The following is a 19,668-nucleotide window of genomic DNA, read 5'->3' on the forward strand; positions in this document are numbered from 1 at the left end:
TGCTGTGGATTATGTACCACAGTGTTACTATACCGACCTCTTTAGTATTTAAAATCTATGTAGATCTTGTTCACATTTGCTTTGTCCTCTGCAAATTAAGTGCACCCCAAACACAGAATGCTAAGAAATGAGAATGATAGTGTTTTCTGTTTCACTGACGTAGAAAGTAGAGGCACTGAAGAGTCAAAATTAAAGAAGTTCAATCTTTTGATTTTTACCTTTGAATCAGCTGTTGTGCAGTAAAATGTGTGACCATTGTGTGGCGCTCTGGAGTTAAACTCCACTTGAAAATTCACCTTCTTCCCTCAAATTGTTCAATGGACTGAAAATTGCAAATTGCGTGTATTTAAGTTCTTAACGGATAAGCATCCATGCTTGAAATCATCTTACACCTTGGTGTTCTCAAAGATGGCAAGTCTGACCAAAACTTCACTGACTTCTCCATTTCAGTAACTAATCTGGATAGGCCAAGTGATTGTGATTGGACTGCATGGGTGAAGCACATAGTGATGTAATTTGTTCTAGTGGCAACTAAGGGACTTAATGCTATTGCTGCCAGCTCAGGTCGTTCCATGCACTCAGTTATCTTCTGTGTTCTTTAGGCTTTCTGCTTAATTTTGTTCCAAATGGATTTAGACTCATCCTCTAGACATTTTTGGTGTGCCAGCAGCCCCTACCAATCAGAATTATAGAATTGCTTTGGTTGGAAAAGACCTTCGAAATCATCAAGTCAAATCCTAAATCTAGCACTGCCAAGTGCACCACTATACCACATCCCTAGGCACCACATCTACACATGTTTTAAAAACCTCCAGGGGTGGTGACTCAACCACTTCACTAGGTAGCCTGTTCCAGTGCCTCCTTTTCTACAGACTAAACAACCACAGTTCCCTCAGCCACTCCTTGTAAGACTTGGTCTTCACCTGGTAAGCTCCATTTAACATTGACCATGCTAAGGTCAATGTAAATTAACACTGTTTGTACTAAAAGTACTTGAAAAGGGTTATTTGTATTATTAGAGTTAGGGAAGTGAAATTTAGACACTCAGTATCTGCTCAGCTAAATCTAAACATATGTTTATAGTCGTGTGCACTATGTCAGGGCTTCATCTTGCTCATGTTTCCATTGTCTTAAATCAAATGTCTGGTTTGACATAATTATCTAGGCAGCCCTTATAGCTGGTTTGAGAGAGAAATGCCCCCATAATATGCTTAATTCAATTTCAAGATAGATGTTTGAGAAAGATGTTCTCTTTTGACTGACGGAAAAGTAGAGAAATTGAGCTCAAAGCTTTCTTATTCCCACATTTCAGTGGTATGAGTATCATCTTAAGTGTATAGTTAGTTTTTTGGACAAATACCTTTAAAAGTGGGATTTATTTTCTCTAGAAATTACCATCTCTATTAAGCTGACTATAGAAGGAGCCTAAATAGAGACTTTATGCTTCATGTCAGAAGTTTAGATCGCTAAAAACTGGTGAGATTAAGCTGACCCTAAATATTGATTTCCTTGGGGCATCACTCACGAACTGGCAGATGGTTTGAAAGTAGAGGAACTCTTCTGTTTTTAGTGTCCAAGATATTATGTGATTCTGGAAAGTTTCCTTCATTAATTCATAGAAGCTTATATTAAAAAGATCCTGTTTGATTGAAGTGTGAACAAAATCAAATAAAAATATATTTAATTGGTGTCAAGTGGATTTTTTAATGAGGAAAGTATCCTGTCTAAACTTGTCAGTGAGGGAATGGGAAATAATTTTATCAGCTGTCACTGAACTTGGAAGAATAATTAAATCTTCCTGTCTAGGATTTTAGCATTTATTTATTTATAAATACATCTCAATGCATTTAATTGGTTTCAGTTATGCTAATTGCACAAGCACAGTGTATCAAGAGATTGATGTTGGTGATTATTGTTTTCTTCTTTTTTTTCTTTAAGCAGGCCAGGTTGGCCTGAGACTCAGGTCTAATGAGGACAAACTTTGGCTAATTTCCTTTTCTAAATAGATTTTTAGTTGATTTTCAAAGACTAAATTCATTAATGAGCTTGGCCACAGGTCCTCCAAAAATTACACAGATAATACACTGAAATGTTGCTTGGTGCTTTAGAGAATGTACAAGGTAGACATTTATGATTGCTTATAGGAAAAAAGAAATCTTCATCAGTCATTTATCTTTATGTAATGAAGCACATTTTACTAAATTAGAGCAAACCTTGCTTTCAAGCATGGCCTGCTTACTGGAGAGCTTTAGAATTGGATGGTGAGGCAGCCTGGTTTCTGATTGATGGCTTAGCAGGTGCCCTTATAGTGTTTTTGCTTCTGTTGGCAGAGGGAATTTGGAACTTGTTATGTCTTTTGACCGTGGTTCAGAATCATCCAGGGTAGTAATTTCAATCCTGCAATATGGCACTGAAATGAAAGGGTAGCAGAGCTTTTCATACTCTGTATTGTGGTGGTACCAGATGTTCAGATGTTAGTTTTCTCTCATTTTGGTTCAGTCTGGAGAGATTGTATGGAAATGAGCTCTTTATCCATGCTATTCTTGAAGATTTTGAGGTTCAGCTGCTGTTGTTGGGTTCATGTTTTTGCATTGATTTCAACAGAAATAATCAATTTTGCTTGAGCTCAGATGGCTTCCCCACTTTTTCTGTAAACAGCTACTTACTGAATTTGGTGTGATACCAGACAAAGTTTTATGTTTTAATTTTTCAGACATCCTTTCATTTTAGCATATTAACCACCATTTTTCTGTAAAAGGCAAATATGGAGTCAGTCTGGGGTTCAGTAAGATTTTTTGTTGCTGTGCTGTGTGCACGCTTTTTGGTGGTTTCCAGTGAATGGATCAACCTAGATCCACTGGTTATTGTCACCTCCAACAGGTTCAAGCACTGTAGGACAACCTGGAGATAAGGTATTGCCCATACTTGCCCTTTCATACTGTATCAAGTTGAAAAAAATAGACCAAGGCCATCTAGAATGTTCTGATGAAACCAGGAGACCTGTCAATACCAGAAGACTTCAGTTAATAATGTGAAAAAAGTATGGACTCTCAAAATGACAATATGGTTGTTAAAGGTTCAGACAGTTTCATTAAATCTGGATGTGATTATGTTAATAATAGTAATACAGATATTATTTTAATAATTAATGTGTGTGTTCACTGATGAAGAATTAAAGCTGTACTAATTTTTAACTTTGAAGTTCTGAGTTTTAAAGGAATACTTAGTTTCAATCTTGTAATAATGTGCTAGCATTTAATTTGGCAATGGGTATGAAATTGTGTTGTTAATGATACTGAGTTTGGGCAGAGACCCTAAAAAAGTGATTGTGACGTAGTGGTTAGATTATATGTGAGAAGTGGGGGAAATCTTGGATTTCAGGGTAAGTCATCTAGCATTTACAAACTCTTCAGCCTTTCCCTTTGTCTGTCTGTTGTTACTGCTGCTCTAACTGCTGCCCAGTGTGTATCCCATTTCCAAGTGTCTAAAGCTTCGCTTGCCTTTTTTCTTTTTTTTTTTTTTTTTTAATTCCAGAAATCTAATTCAGGGTGAGGGTTTTGCTACACAACCAGGTGCTGGGTGTCTGTAAATCTAGTTCTGAATCTTCAGAGATATGTGTACTAACACATATGTGCCTGTTGCTATTTACCTATCTTGAACTAAAGAATACCTCAGTGGCCCTACACATTGTTCCAGCTGTCTCTTATGCATATGCAAGTTGTGGATGAACTTGGACGATTGTCTTAGAGTGAGTCCTTCATGTGGGGGCTTTCATATTTGTGTGCAGGAAATTCAAGACAGAATTTGGATCCTGTCTAGCATGTCTTACTCAGGAGTATTCAGTAAAGGGACCATGCTATATATCTTCTGCACATAAGGCAACTCATTGTCAGATGTTAAGTTCCAGTGGATATACATTGTCCAGGATTTCCAAGCATCAAGCAACCACATTAGAGCTATATGAGACTAGAGACTATGCTGCCCAGGATCTGAAAATTCCAGGCAGTTGGCCACATTTGTCATCTTTTTTTTTGCCTGGACAGAATTTCTGTGTGGAAAAAAAAGGTCTGCCTCAAGAAACCTGGGCATCTGGTAGCTTTACCTCAGATTATTGAGCTTCTCTGTGATGAAATAACAAATAAAGTCCAAGTATGAAGAGTTCCTTGTTTTAAACTGAAGCCATTTTTCCATTTTGTAATTCTTGATGGTGCTTCTGTTGTCAAGATTAGATTCAGATGAAGAGAAGGTACTAATTAACTGGAGAAACTAATTCTGGTGCCATCGCAAGTGGAACTAATTGCAGTACATAAAATGTTGATAGATTTCAGATTTTTACATTTTATGTACTACCGAGAAATCTGCTTGGTTGCTTTAAATCCTGTCACACTGCCACAATTACTTACTAGTATTTTTGCCTTGCAATTGAAGTGATTACAAGTGTCTAATTACAAGTGTCTTCAGGCAGCTTTTAGACAAAACATATTTTAATATCCAGCTGTTTTCCCCCTCAGCCCCTCACCTTCCTCAAGCACATACGACTTTCCAGACTCATCTTATGAAGCCAAAAGCCATAGTGTCAGCAGATTGAAGCTCAAACAGAAGTGCTGGGGTCCCAGTCCCTAGACAGAGATTTTCTGCACTTCTTGACTTTTATATAGATCACTACAGTTCTTACCAAGAAAGTTTTGAAAACCCTTTTCCCAGGAATGTTTCTGTTTTAGGTGTGACCTCTATCTAAATGAACCTTACCTTTCTTCTCCTTTGTGTTTTGAGACTAGAAAGACTCAAATCAGTTGTTTCTGTTGCAAACTACAGCTATATGGCAGTCTGAAAAGGCAGAGCCCAAACTCAAATCTGTAGTACAACCACTGATGAGCGGGGGAAATGCATAATCTGTCTCTCTTCATGTATCTGTCACTGCAGAGAGCATTTATAGGTTTACTTATGATGCAGCAGGTGATCCCTGCTGCAGGTGATTCCCTGGAGTCAGCACTGAGCCTTCTGTATGTTGTGTTACACAGTGCTTAACTGCCTTTTTTTGGTGAGGCATAAAAATGAGACTTTGCCTTTAGAACCTTAATGAGTACTGAAATTAATGTTAAAGCTGGTATAACATCATGTCTTGCCTCCCAGGAGGCAAGAGAGGTTAGAAGGTATCTGAAATTGTATGTTGACCCTGGGTGAGTAGATGGGGAGCTGTGGGGTCAAAAAATTCCACAAGCTCTTCCTTACAATCCATTCACCTCTGCACCATCAAAGACTATGTATGCTGTTCATAAAGCCTACCAAACATAAGCTCTGGGATAATTCAAACTAATTTAGGTGTTTCCAGAAGAATCTCTGTTTGTTCAGATCTACAGTTTGTCTGAAGAAAATGTCTTCTGAAGGGAGCCTGCAGGAAGGCTGGGGAGGGCATGTAGTGATAGGATGAGGGGCCACAGTCTTAAAGTAGAGCAGGGTAGATTTAGACTGAATATCAGGAAGAAGCTCTTTACTATGAGGATGGTGAAGTGCTGGAACAGGTCACCCAGAGAGTTGTTGGAGGCCCCATCCCTGGAGGCATTCAGGGTCAGGCTTGATGAGACTCTGAGCAATCTGATCTTGTTAAAAAGGTCCCGGTGCACTGCAGGGGGGCTGGACAAATGACATTTAAAGGTCCCTTCCAACCCCACACATTCTGTGATTCTGATTCATTGATTGGAAAGAATGTAGGAACACCAGCTTTCTGGAATACTGCATAGAGAAGAGAAATTACTTGTTTTACTAGTTATCTAAAATGAAGGAATGAAAATATTTTTCATTCAGAATTCCTACTGATTTTAGTAGTATTTTTTTGTTGATGTTGGATATTCAGCCCTTGTAAGTATATCTGACATAATAAGAAAACAGTAACTTTGCTACTCATGTTTTAAATTACATCAGCTCTATCGTTATAACTTTCTCTTATGTACCCATAAGAACGTCTGAGCCTTTAGTAGGTAAAAATGTTATTTATTAAATTTAGTGGCAAAATGTATTTCAAAAGGAAATTGTGTATGATGCATTCATGTGTTGCAAATTCTAGTAATTTTAAATAGGGGTGATTTGGAAGATAAAAATCTTTCTGTAAGTGCAAAGTATTAGACCAGGCTTTTTCTTCTTACTGTAAAACTTCACTAGATGTCAGTGTGGTAGGTGTTTTTACATAAATGCTATGTGAACTGTAGAATGAGAAGTGTTAATTCCTTGGACACATGCAGAATTAGGATGGCACCACTAGAATTTGGTAGTTGGGAGATTTCAGGACAACCAAAGCAATTTTGATAAGTTTGCATTGAATTCTGAGAATTGTTTCTGTTCAAATAGACATTTAAAAAGTGAGAATTTGTTTAAGTATGTACAGAAAAATTTGATATTTGTATTTTAAATCAGAATGCCATTTAAAAACATAATTAAAATAATTTTTTAGGTAAAAACTAGCAGACTTTTTGGTTTTGTTTTATATTGTTGATTATTTTGAGTCAGCAAAAACCGGAATGACTTTTTCCTTTCTTTTGGTTTGTGAAAGCTGGACTTGTTTGTGTGAGGGTGGCAAATATATTTTCACCAGGCTCAAGGCAAGGTTTAGTCATTAACTTACACATTTAGAAAAGAAAAATAAGCAGATGTATTTATGTATGTTTAAGTTTGATTAAGGAAAGCATTCCTAAACTGTAGGTGTGCCTGTGCATTCTTTTAACTGTATTATGTGTTTATATAACATTTGAAGAATCAGACTATCTCTGTTCCTACATGAGAAAGTTGGTTGATAGGGGCTTTTTGCGTTTTGGTGGAGTTTTTTGGTGTTGTTGCTGCCTTGAAACTTAAGTTCTTTTATTGAAGCTTTACTGTTTGGTTTCCTATGAGGTAAACTTTTCCATTTAAAGGAATTCCTTTGTCTTTCTGAATTGATACACCAAGTGACAGACAGTGACTCAGCTATTGTATGATGCCTTTGTTTTTGGTGTATTGTTAAAGTAAACTGCTACTGGGAGTAGTTTACCAGGACGAGCCTAATCAGGGTGAGCCTAATCTGATCACAGGTATTTCTGCTGAAGTACAGAACTAAAGAGAACACCTGCTCCAATGCTATTGTGACTGCTGGTACAGCAATGGAAAGATATGATACAAGAGGAAAATAGACTGCTTGCACACTGGCTTCAACTGCCAAATCAGGATTTGTCTCTGGAAGTTACTTGTTTTTAACAGAAATTTAAGTGACCTTTCTGTTTTTTGAAGTTACCACGATAATGTTGATTCTGTCTGAAGTTAAGATATGAATAAAGGAGTGATAAGGAAAAGCTTAAACTATACGTGCATTATATTTTCAACTTTAACTTGCATAGTAGGCACATAGCCATTCAAAAGCAATCTTTTAAAAATATGATAAAAAATGTTGATTCTGCAGGAGTTGCATCCAAAAGTTATTTTATGTCTTTGTTATTTTCAGCTATTAAATATCTTCCATTTAGCGTTTTTTTCTCTAAATACTGGTGTCACAAACTCACACACTGTGTGTCCTTATATTTACCTTAAGCATACTCTAAGTAACGCGTCCATTGCTATCAGAAGATTGACACAGATGGAGCTAATTAGCCCTTTAATTTGGATACAGCAAATAATTTTATAGTAAATATTTCAGAACTCTTACTAAAGTTCCTTTTGCATTTGTGCAATTTTTATTCAAAGAAAAAGCTTTTGCTTTTTCCAGTAGAAATGACATGATTCTGAATGCAGGAGTTCAACATTTTTCATATTAGAATTGGACTTTACTTTTGCATACATTGGCTAATTATGTACTAAATAGTACATAATTAGTAACTATTTATTAGTATATAGTAAGTTGTAACTAAATAACATGGTAATGGATTAACTGAAATATGCAGAGAACTCATTTGAAAATGTAGATGTCAAATATATTAACAGCAGACACATTGTAAGGAACTTTGAAAAGTTTGTTAAAACATTCCAAAGAGCTTGCTTCTAAGTTGATGAAACTGATATTTAAGGACTTAAATTATTTTAGTAGATTTAATTAAATGTTAATAAATTATACTTTGAGGAGAAGAAAAGGAATGTTTTGAGTACGGGTTTATGTAACATTCCTTTTTTCTGAAATGACACTTTAAGGATGTTTACTTTATGTCCTGTACTTCTAAGTGACTGTAGCAAGACGGGCGTAGCATAGTAAAGAGGCTTTACAGAGGCACTTTGAGAAATTATCTTTTACTTTTTTAAAAACAGACGTCGTATTCTTCTTGCTCCTTTCTCTGTACCTGTCTGGTGATGACTGACTCAGTGAATTCTGCAACTCTTGCTTCAGGCTAAGAATCTTTTTTTGTGGCCAGTGTTTCAGATTTTGGCCCACAGGAGAAAACTTGTTATTGCCTTACTTTTCATGCCTTGCTGTAACAACAAATAAATACATTAAATTTTCTGGCAGTAAATCAGGCTGAATGACTCTTGCCTTTCTTGCATGGTTTACACCATGGGTCTTTGACATGTTCTATCCAATTTCCCTGGGAAGTCTTACACTTTTGTTTCTTGTTTGAAGAAAGTAAAAAGGAAATTTGTGAAAAACCACGCAGAATACTTTGCAAGTTCCTCCCTTTGTACTGCTGGGTTTCAGAGAAACCAAGATGTAGCAAAGCCCCACAATGCTAGCTGTGAGATCCTGTATTGGAGAGCTCTGCCATTTTAACTTCAGCATGAGTGCTGTGGTTGGGTCTATACTTGGAGCTGGTTCATCTTTATGCATGCAGCAAGATTTGCTTTCCCTTGCAGGGACCTTTAAAAAAGCACCAAGGGTCTTGCTGTTAGTTCCAGGGTTGTAGGGTTTTCCTCTCCGTTGGAATATTTTATTTTATACCAGAAGGATAGTTTTTGCACTGAGTCTGACTGAGAAGTGAAATTTATGCTAGCATAATCAGAGCCAAGGTTTTAGGGCCTAATTTATATTTTATAAATCAAATAAATGTGCATCTGCAAATCAAGCTGGATGTAAAAGCATACAAATAATTGGTTGAATGCTTGAATACTTCTCAGAACTGAAAGATATAGAATCCCTGTTAGTTTTTATTACCTTATGTATGAGAAATATAGATGTGCTTAAGTGCTTGCTGAAGTATGGGATGGTTTGGTTGTTGTATTAGCCTTTAACTGAATAATATTAACTTGAACTTCCCATGGCATTACCATGTGAAAATGTCCAGAGTTTGGGATTATAGATCTTTTTTGATCCATTTAGAAACAAGTAGAAGATTTTGGTTTTGAGAGATCACTGGTTCACCATGTACCATAACTGTGGGAACTGCTACTGTAATAACATTTTTATATTGCTTCTTTGGAAATGTCTACATTGATTTCTGTCAGAGGCTGTATGAAATACTTTTTTTCTTAAAGTGTCTAGGTTCTGTGTGGATCTTAGGAAAGAGTCAAAGGACACCAAGCCAGATTTTGCACCTAGTTTAATATGTCTCTCCAGTTTTCAGAAATATTCCTGTCCAAGCATATGCAGGAGCCTTACCTAAGTGTTCTTCACATATTAAATATTACAAATAATGTAGTTAAAGGATGTTGTGAATGAAGTTACACAAAATGGTATGTTTTGCCTTGCCCTTCTCTGTTACTAAAGACTGTATGCCAAAGAGTTTGGCACAAGTACAACCTTGGTTGTACTTTACAACCTTTACAAGCTTTGTTCCTTTAATTCCTTGAGTAGAATGGCACTCAGCTTGGCTGTAGTTTACACTGTACTTCTTGAGTCCTGGGATTTATCCTCTCTTGTCTGAAGATTCTCACTCTGCTCATAAACCATAATTAGGAATATTTATGACACAGACTTTTGTAGAAATGTATGGGAGTCTTTTCTTCTCAAGGAAGATTAAAGCTGGCTAATCCACTGAAGACTGCTGATTTTCCATTTGGAGGAGTAAGGCATATGGTAAATGTTTTCAAAGAGATATTCTATTGGGAGAGCCAGAACTAGTGGTTCTGGTTTACTTCAAGTTTTTTTTAAAAGGGTGTGGAGAATAGAATGAAGAATTTAATATAAACGGTCCATAAGCAGTGGACTGAGTGTTGTGGATACTCAAGGAGAATTGTGTCCCATCTATTATTTATGCTGGTGCGAGCAGGAGACATAAATAAAAGCTTAATTCATGTTCATTATGTTCAAGCCATTGCCCTTTCCCATTTCCACTATAGAAGCTGAAATCTCTCTCAGTGGATACTACTTCGTGGATGATATGGTAGGAAAGGATACTTGAGTTTTAGTAAAAATACTAGTTTTAGGGTAGGAATATCTTCTACTACCTTCTGGAAATGGTTGCTAGAGGGAAAGTTTTGTAAAACTGGAATACAAATATTTGGTCAGTACACACCAGTCTCTGGATAAAAGTATACAACTTACTGTGCTGACTTATGTGAGAGGAGACTTAAAAACACAGTCCTCTACTCATGACAGGGTTGTCTTTTGACAGTTTCCTTGTGTAGTAATTGAACCCTTAATTTTAGAAGGTTTAATATATTCAAGACTTGGTTTGTGCTAAAACCCATGGCCAAAAATAGTAAGCGGACAAATAAATAATAATGGTTATAGTTGAGAGAGAGCCTGCATGTAAAAGTGGGCTATTTAAATTACAGATCTGGGTATGTGTGCATTGTGGATGACTGGGGTGCTACCCTGAAAATTACAGTGTGAATCAACCTGACCCTCTTCTCTGAATGCTGAACAGGAGTGACACTGCTTATCTGCTTTGTATTCCGGTGTTTCAGAGAATTGTAGAATGGTTTGGGTTAAAAAGGACCTTTAAAGGTCATCTAGTCTGACCCACCTTAAGTGAGCAGGGACATCTTCAACTAGATCAGGTTGCTTAGAGCCCAGTCCAAACTGGACGTGGATGTTTCAAAAGATGGGGCATCTGCCACCACTCTGGGCAACCTGTCCCAGTGTTTCACTGCCCTTATTGTAAAAAATGCATTCCCAGTGTCTGGTCTAAATCTACCCTCTTTTAGTTTAAAAACATTTCCCCTTGTCCTGTTGCAACAGACCCTGCTAAAAGTATGTCCCCATCTTTCTTAGGAGACTTTCTTACAAGCTGCAATTGGTAGCTTGAACAATAGGCTGACACCTTAAACAGTAGGCAACACTCCATTATCACTTTTCTGGCCATGTTGATTTGCTTACCTGAGCAGTTTCAAGGCCTTTTGTATGTAAATATATAACAAGCTCAAGGAACTAGGGGCCTTGCAGTTAAGAACTAGCTGAAACCGGCAAGACATGAAGATGATAACCGTATGGGTTGCCCAATACTGTGAACACCCTGGGGAAGAGTTCAGTCAAAGGACACTTCAAAGCAACCGCCAAAGACCACCAGAGACCCTAAGAGGCTTAAATCACATGTGTAATGAGGATGCAAATATTATCATTAGTTCCAGGAACCTGATGCCTATGTATATAGTAGGACAACATAAGCCTTGCCTGTTGCCACTTGTGGTATGCACGTGAGGTTTGAACGATCCCCCATGCATCCAGAGCTGCCATAAAGATTGTCTGTCTTCTAAGACTTAAAAGTCTTAGACTGTTCTTTCTGCAACTGGATGTTACAGTATCACAGTAAGGTCTCTCTGGAGCCTCCTGTTCTCCTGGCTGAACAACCCCAACTGTCTCAGCCTTTCCTCACAGGTGAGATGTTCCACCCCTCTGAACATAAAAAAGAGGATAGTCATGGTGTTTTTTGGGTTCTTTGGGAAAGAGCTATCCTTTCCAAATCCCGGAGGTAAAGTTGGTGACATTCACAAATTTCACAGTTGCTCTCTGTATGTAGTATTTGCTCCTGAACTGAAATGAACTGTGGTCACTGAGGATCAGTGCAAGATCATTAGGTAGAGAATTTTTTAATAGCAGCACAGTTAGGTTTGTAACAGTACCAGAAATACTGGTGTCACAAACAAAAATTTCCCTTTACTGAAAGGAGTGTAGAGAGGCCAACAGTTTGTCATACTTCACTGCAGGAGTGCCTGGTTTTGTAGGGACTGCAAACATCAGCCATTCCTGCTTTGCTCTGAAGTGATGCTTGTTGTCTGTACCCCGAGGTGCATTTTTTTTCCCACCTAGAAATTCTATGCAGGTTCTACTTGAAAACCTGAAGTGTCAGTCTTAAATGAGAAGTGGCAGCCATATTTTAAAAGATTTTTCGGTACTTACAGCCTCAAATAGCTGCTCACTAAGACGTCTAAGAATATTTTTGTGCTTCACCCCTGTTACTTTTAGCTGCCTAAGAACTTTGAAGTTAAGTAAGCGTAGATCTGAAACAGTGGAGTGTGAGGTGGGACAAAATTCTAATTTGAAAACTTTGGTTTTAAACCTTTTTTTGAGATTTGTCTCTATACCTGCCATTGCATTTCCAACTCATGCAATATGAAGTAAGTCTATGTAGTCCAGAATGCTCTAAGAATGTTTTATTCATTTTTGCCACAAGTGCTACATAGGAAAAAACCCCACCCAATCCCACAAACCAGGAAAAAAATAGTAAAGCCTGGAAAATTTATTTACAGTATTGGTTTTGAAACGTTGCAGACAGAATCTGATGAAAGCTGTCTGACTACTTGCATCAAGCATTTCAGTAGTTTTTCAGTAAGAATTTATTGTGCAGTTATGCTGTAATTATAAGTCCATACATCTTTGAATTCCATATTTAGAGACAAAGCTTGAATTTGAATGGCTATTAATGGAGCTCTGAGATTTTGCCTGTCAAGAAGTAGTCTTTGAGTGTAAAGGGATATTATCTGCAGTTCCTTTTGGTCTCCTAAAAAATGGTGCAGAGAACACTGCCAGGCTGTTACGGCATTTGGGCTTTGTCTGCTTCCCCCATTGTGTTTACTAATAGGGATTTGTAGTCACAATTTAGCTGATGATTCATTTGCTTTACGTAGCTGAACACTTTTAGCTCGTTTGGCAGGATGTGTCTTGGCATAGCAGTCATCATAGAAGCAAAATGTATGTTTGTATTTGGATCTTGTGGCAGCTGTGTGATATAAAGGAGCTATCACTTTGGCATGGGCACTTTCCTGGCTCTGCCCACATGGTAAGTGTTCCCTGGTTATGACCTGTGATTGTGGCTCACATTGATGTTTATCTGCCTTTTCAGAATGAAAATAGGACTGTTTTGTCTCCCTTTCTTTGTTCTGATGTTGCAAAGATAGTGCAACATGGTACAAGCACTTTGGAAACAGAACTTTTTCACAATTGCCCTATTGGTTCTGAAAACAATTTGTAACCTGTCTCTGGCAACTGAAAAGCAGAGGTTTGCAACCAAGGCTTTAAAACATGCAGAAAACTCAGTTTCTGTGCAGAGTCAAGTATGTGTGTATTATTTGATGTGGGTAAGTATGTAAGGAACAAAAAATGTAAAGATAAAAAGAAATACATACTTGATCTCTTTTCTTGTGAAACTTCAAGCAAAACAGCTTGTTCTGCAGAATGGATTTAAGTCTTTCATGTGCCTGCATGATAAATATTAGGAGCTTGCAAAGATGTGTGTACAGTTTGCCCTCAAAACAGGATTTAACTACTCTTTTTTGGTATGTTAGTTTGCTGAATAAAATTCCTGCTTCTAAAGATTAAGCTTAATAAGAATAATATTAAAGCTACAGTGTTAAAACGTTATGAGTCTTGGGATGCTGTGTTTCAGATTCAGCAAGTCTCCCTTTGTACAGGCAGAGGAGAAGAATGCACAAGGAAGTCTGAGGACAGGTGGTCCTGGAAGGGAGGAAAAGCAACAGTAATTTTAGTGCTTGTTTCCCCTTATCAGACACGTTGTAGCCATGAAAATACTACACCTTAAACAAATACACTAAAATTGCTAAAATAAAACTTGGTAATAGGGATATTGAGCAGTCTTTGAAAGTTAAATTCTGGCTGTGGTTAATTAAGTGAAAATGCTGCTTCAACCATGTTATTTTGTGTTCCTTTTTATTAAATGAAGGGGAGATGTAGGAGGAAATAAAACTCTCTTTCTTCTTTACTTACTGGAGCATTTATTTTCCCTTGTCCATACGTGTATTGCCAGAACACCAAGCATAACAAATAGTGTTTGCATTTAGTTCTGAATAGAGTGAGGCCCATGATCATTCTTATCTCTGTGAAGGCAAGCTCCAAAGCCTGTCTGGCTGTCCAAAGAGTTTGCATATCTGCACATCTGATGGATGGGTTTCCTTGTTCTAATTAAGCATGGCTGTTGTTGGAGGTTGTGGTCACAGAAGGAGAGCAGCAATCCATCTTTAATGAGGGGCAGTTTTGTGGAGGCCTTGAATGCCAAGGCAGAGATGTAGTATTTCAGTTTTTATTTGATGTAGAGGGCCAGTGCAGAGATAGTACCTTTTTTTTAAAAAAATATTATTATTACAAAGAAGGTGGGAGCTGTATCCTGGACAAACTTATAGATGTTTTGGCTTAGTTCCCAAGTGTAATGAGTCTGGAGGTTGCAAATGCATGTATTTCTGTGACCAGATCTCTGATCAGGTAGGGAGATCAAACTTCTGGCCATGCACAGATGGTGTTAGATTTGCTTGCCTGAGCATCCTTAGGAACTGAGGTCTCACAGGCTGCATATTAACTAGCAGACGGTGTCTGTAATCAAATGGAACGGTATGTCCTAGGGAAATTCCTCGTAGCAATTCCCATCAATACAGGTGACGGGTGTGTATTTCAAGTACATCTGAGGATCAGGAGTTTGTGTTGTGGCCAAAGCTGAAGGTAGATCTTCTCATTGACCAGTCAAATTTTGTATCTTGTGTTCCCTCCTTTTTCTTTTCCAGACTGCTTATAGACATTTGAGGTAGGTTGTGACGAGTGTTACAAAGCCCTTTTCATTCAGATCAAATTAAGAATAACTTTTTTTCACTGAGCTAGTAATAGTTGTACTAGTGTACCAGGAATGTAGAACTAAACACATTACCAGTCTCCTTACACATCTGGTTTGTTTAACACTAATTGTATTTAAGATCTAAAAATGAGAATGTTTTCTCATGGTAGATTTATTTGATATCTTAATTGATTAGTGTAAAGACCATGTCTGAATACTGCATATATAGCTGATGTCTGTTTGAGGAGAACATAAAACGATTTCTCTAAGCATGAAAAATGCTAATTTATCTTTTTTCCCCTTTTCTCTGCCTTTAGGCCTGTGGGAGACAGATATTACTTAGCAAAGAGGGGGGATGAACATTAACTTCATCTAGGCATAGAAGTTAAAAGGTGGAACACATCTGCTGTGGTTCACCAACATTTCTGTTCTTAGATGTTTTCCTTTGAACAAACTTCTCTAAAATATGGCAGGAATCGCCAGCATTGTTGGTACAGAATTGAAACTAGGGGAGAGCTGTGTGTTCACCTGCACATTGGAAGTTTGACTCCTGCTTAGGATTTTAAAGCTAGAATATATTTTATACCTATTCACTGAACACAACATTCAGGAGTAAAATATGCAACGTGATCACAATTTTCTCCTTTTTGGTCTTTCTTGTTTCATTTGTTTAAGGCTTTGTTTAGTTTTGAGAGTTTCAATGTAAACAATTAGAGATTTAAATATCTAAGGTAATACCAAGGTAGAGTTAGTTACAAATATGCTTCCTTTTTGATTTGAAAAGTTTGTTGACCTGTCTCTTTTCAGCCTGATTCTTGCACTGTATTCATCATCCTGGTACCTGAACAAACAGCATATAAACCCATTTAGAGGAGAGGGGGAGGGTTTGCATGTACCAATTTAGTTTATTTGGGGTAAGACTTCTTTAAAAAATTTCTTAAATGCAAGCAGTTTTGCTGTACTTGTTGTTTTTCTTGCAGGTTGATCCAGCTTTGAAAGAAAAATTAAAACAGAACACTGTGACACTGGAATCTGAATATGAGGTAAAACAAATTTGTTGCTTGAGGCTGATAACCTTGGCTACCCTTGGTTACTCTGGCCACTGGTGGGTTGTATCTGTCTCTAACTAAAATTAGATCAGCCATCTGCCTTTGACTCACTGATGTCCAATAAAAACAAGCTTTTATGTAAAGAAAGCTTTTTGAACATGCAGTGCTTTTTTCTGAACACAGCTTTACTTTGTCCAGGTGCTAAGTACAGTGGTGCAAATAAATTCCACTATTTCTGTGGTTAACTTAGTCTATAAATGTAGAGTTGATGTTGGCCTTAGATGGAATGTGTACGTATATACGTCAACACTTCTACTGCATGAGTTTTTATGATCTTTAGAACAAATTACAGAACGATGTACTTTATGTGCTTTCTGTCATTTCTTTCTTCTGAAACTTCTGGGTATTTTTCAGACTGTTTCTTTTCACTATTTCAGAAAATGTTGTGGAGAAGTATTTCACTCTTTTATCAACTATGCATTTTCGTAGTGTTTTACCATTATTGCAAACAGTTTTGTGCCATCCTCCTTCTACAAAGAACAGTGTTTTATGGTGTAGGGATTAACAAGATTTGATCCCTGAGTACATATTAAAAGCTCCAATGGAAACTCAAAACATACAAGTCCACTAAGTTCTGATTGCCTCTGGGATTATTGTGTCTCTCATCTTCCATAGAATATACTGTAAGGCTGCTCGGGTGTATGTGGAAGAACCACAAGCAGTAAAAAGAACCACATCTCTCTGTTTAACTCTCTAACCTCAATCAACTGATCTGTATTCAGATATGCCTTGCTTTCTCTCCAGAAGATAAGTAAATAGTTGAAGAATAATATTTGAATAGCCATAATTGCATTATCTCTATGAATAAATCAATGGTAATAAAATACAACTGGCATAACAACATATGACAAACCTACTTGGGTAATGAGGCCCTTCCTGACAGACAGAAATGACAGAAGCAATCTTCTATTTTCCTTAATCTAAACTGCAGAGAGTTCCCAGGCTGAAATTCTTCCAAAGTAAATGAAAATATACTATTGTTTTGAACTCTAATATCAGCATCTACTTTATTATGGGCAACAACTTGCAAGCACCAGGTGTATTCATTCTTGCTTTAGTGAAACTTGTGGGACTACCAGCAGTCATGCTCATACTTCACAGGCTCCACACTGAGTGTGTGACAATTTTAGTCCATGTTAGCTCTATATTCTAGTGTAAAAATCATCTAAACAATCACTGAGTTACAGCTGACATTTAGGAGAGTAGTTTTCTGTGGACCCCATCTGTTCCAGGCTAGTGGGGTTTGTTATGTTGGGTTTTTTTCCCCCTTTCTTTTTTCACTTGTCCAAAATACAACTCTTCACAACATCTTCTAATTATATAGGTCACATTAGAGGATTATACTGGTGGCTGTTACTAAATATGGTATGATAAGAGATCAAGGGCAGTTAAAAAAAAAACAGTTGCTGTTTTGAGATGTAAAGCCTTATTTTACAGTATTATTAGCATTATATCTGCAGCTGTTGCTGAGGATACCAAGCTAGCTCTTTTGAAGCATGGTTGCCTGATGCATGCAAATGTCCATTGCCCTCCCTAAGAACTTAAAAAATATCTAATTGTCCTTACAGAAATGTACCTAATGAATACATACTGGTTTCTTTTAGAATGTCATAATTTGTGCCATAAGCATGTGCCGTTGTGGACATGTTGCAAAAGATAAAGACATTTCCAGTATTTCAAACATGATGAAGCCTGCATTTTGTCTCCAATGTGGTGGTGATGATGAAAGAAGTTGTAATGACAGATTTAATCAATTTACTATGACAAAATTAGCATAAAGACTTTTATTCACCTTCTAATCTATTAAATTATATCTTCTCAAGCTGTACACAATTTACTTTCTTTTGTATAGGGAATATTTCTGACCAGGATACAAATTTTGAGGAAGAAAGGATTTGCATGTGTAACTCATACTGTGTTTCTTGTATACCAGATCTGTTAATAATGCCATTTATCTTGTGCCTTTGGATGTACCAAAGGAGCAAGCTACCTTTGCATGTGTTCTCTGTTGCTTATGCATTCCTCTCACACACTTATGTGTCCTCATATGGCCAATTAGTTCTGTCTGTTCCCCTTTGTCTAATATATCATTGCTCTGTCCACTAGTGACACTGGTACTAATGTGAATGTAGTTCTGCTGAGCTGGGCCTTGTAGAACACACTATGAAAAATGTTGTGTTTGACCTGTGAACAAAAGCCTAGGGTATTTAATTTGAAAGCACAAAAATACTGTTTGAAAGAGAAGGATAAAACTGGTTAATGTGACAAACATTCTCATACTGTATCACAGTACATTCCTTTTCAGTGGTTTAAATGCAAACTTAAAATAACATTCCTTATTCTACCATTTGGTTTCTGTAATTCTGTGAAATTAGTGATCTAGTTCTAAAAAATCTGACCTCAGTCAGTTATGTCAGACTCCAAAATAAATAATTGTTGTTTAGAGTTTCTCAAGCAAATAAAAACATCTTTAAGAAGAATTTATTAACCTTTTACAATGGAAGAATCAGTTAAGTTTGAATAAAATCTGTGATATCTGATGGGAACCAATGGTAGTTGAAGGCAGAGGGAAAAAGTCACAATAAATAAAAAATGTGAAGGATTGCTATGGAAACAGTAAAAGAGCAGTTATAAAGAAGCTAAGGACATCAGAGAGTTGTCTGATAAGTAAGCTGACAAGGATATGGAGGATGGTGTTGCAGCAAGCTAAGAATAAAATAATGAGGATGTAGAAGCATGAGTAACCATGTTAGCAAAATAGTAACATTCGAAAAATGTATTTGTATTTATTTTGGGAAAAAAAGTCCTTTGTGTTCTAGTCAGGAGAGACAAGGGATGTTATTTAATATCTTTTAGGCTCTGATGGTTTAGAACCAAGTTCAAAGAAAATGCTTGGAAGACATCAGTGGCTGCTGAAAAATGGTTCTGAAAAATGGGAATCATCGCTAGGCAGGAAGGGGATATTTTTAAATCTTCTGTGGGATTTGGGACACCTGAGCAATACGGAGTACTTTTTTCAGTGAAATTACAAAATCATCACTGATGTGCAAGTGACACAAAAGTATTGAAATAGTAGAAGTACCACGAGGCAGGGAGAAAGGGCTGTTTATATCATTACTTGGTAAGCTGGGCCCATGAAATCAGCAAAGTACCTTTAGAAGTAGCCAAGGTTATTTGTTTTAAAAACTGGAAATACAGGCCAGAGTGGACTGAATTATGGCAAGCAGCAACTCTGGAAAAGATTTAGGAGTCAGTGAATGTAATTCAGGTTGATCTTCTACTGTGATGATGTGGCACAAACAGCTAATTCAGGCTTTATGAGTATGAACAGGAAAGGGGATTTTACTTCTGTGTGGCACTGATGAGCCTAGTGCTGAAATACTGGTTCTGCTTCTTGTGTCTGTTTTTAACAGGGCTTTAAAAAGGGGCTAAGTTGCAGAATACGTTGAATATAATAACTTAGGACTTGAGAAAATAACTATAAAGAAACATAAATATTTAAATCCTTTTAAAGGTATTGAAAAGAATGGTATTTTATATAAATATCTTAATAAGAAGAAAGTGCTAGCTATTGAAGAATTTTTTATTTTTTTTTTAAATTGCAGCAAATATACTAAAATTAGAAATAACGTCCATTATTAATAGATGGGAACATACTGGAACACAACAGCAGG

General features: G+C 37.0%; 1 protein-coding gene across 1 annotated transcript in view; it reads left to right on the forward strand.

Moving 5' to 3' along the window:
- LOC104397710 (synaptojanin-2-binding protein-like) overlaps window positions 1-19,668 on the forward strand; it is a 140,476-nt gene that overhangs the window by 111,445 nt on the left and 9,363 nt on the right. Inside the window, exon 5 of the mRNA XM_010007718.1 lies at window positions 15,866-15,928. Within this exon, the coding sequence (XP_010006020.1) occupies window positions 15,866-15,928 (63 nt within the window). The remainder of the gene's footprint in view (window positions 1-15,865; window positions 15,929-19,668) is intronic.

The sequence above is a fragment of the Chaetura pelagica genome, unplaced genomic scaffold, assembly GCF_000747805.2.
Source record: "Chaetura pelagica isolate M959 unplaced genomic scaffold, ChaPel_1.0 scaffold70, whole genome shotgun sequence".
Taxonomy (NCBI): domain Eukaryota; kingdom Metazoa; phylum Chordata; class Aves; order Apodiformes; family Apodidae; genus Chaetura; species Chaetura pelagica.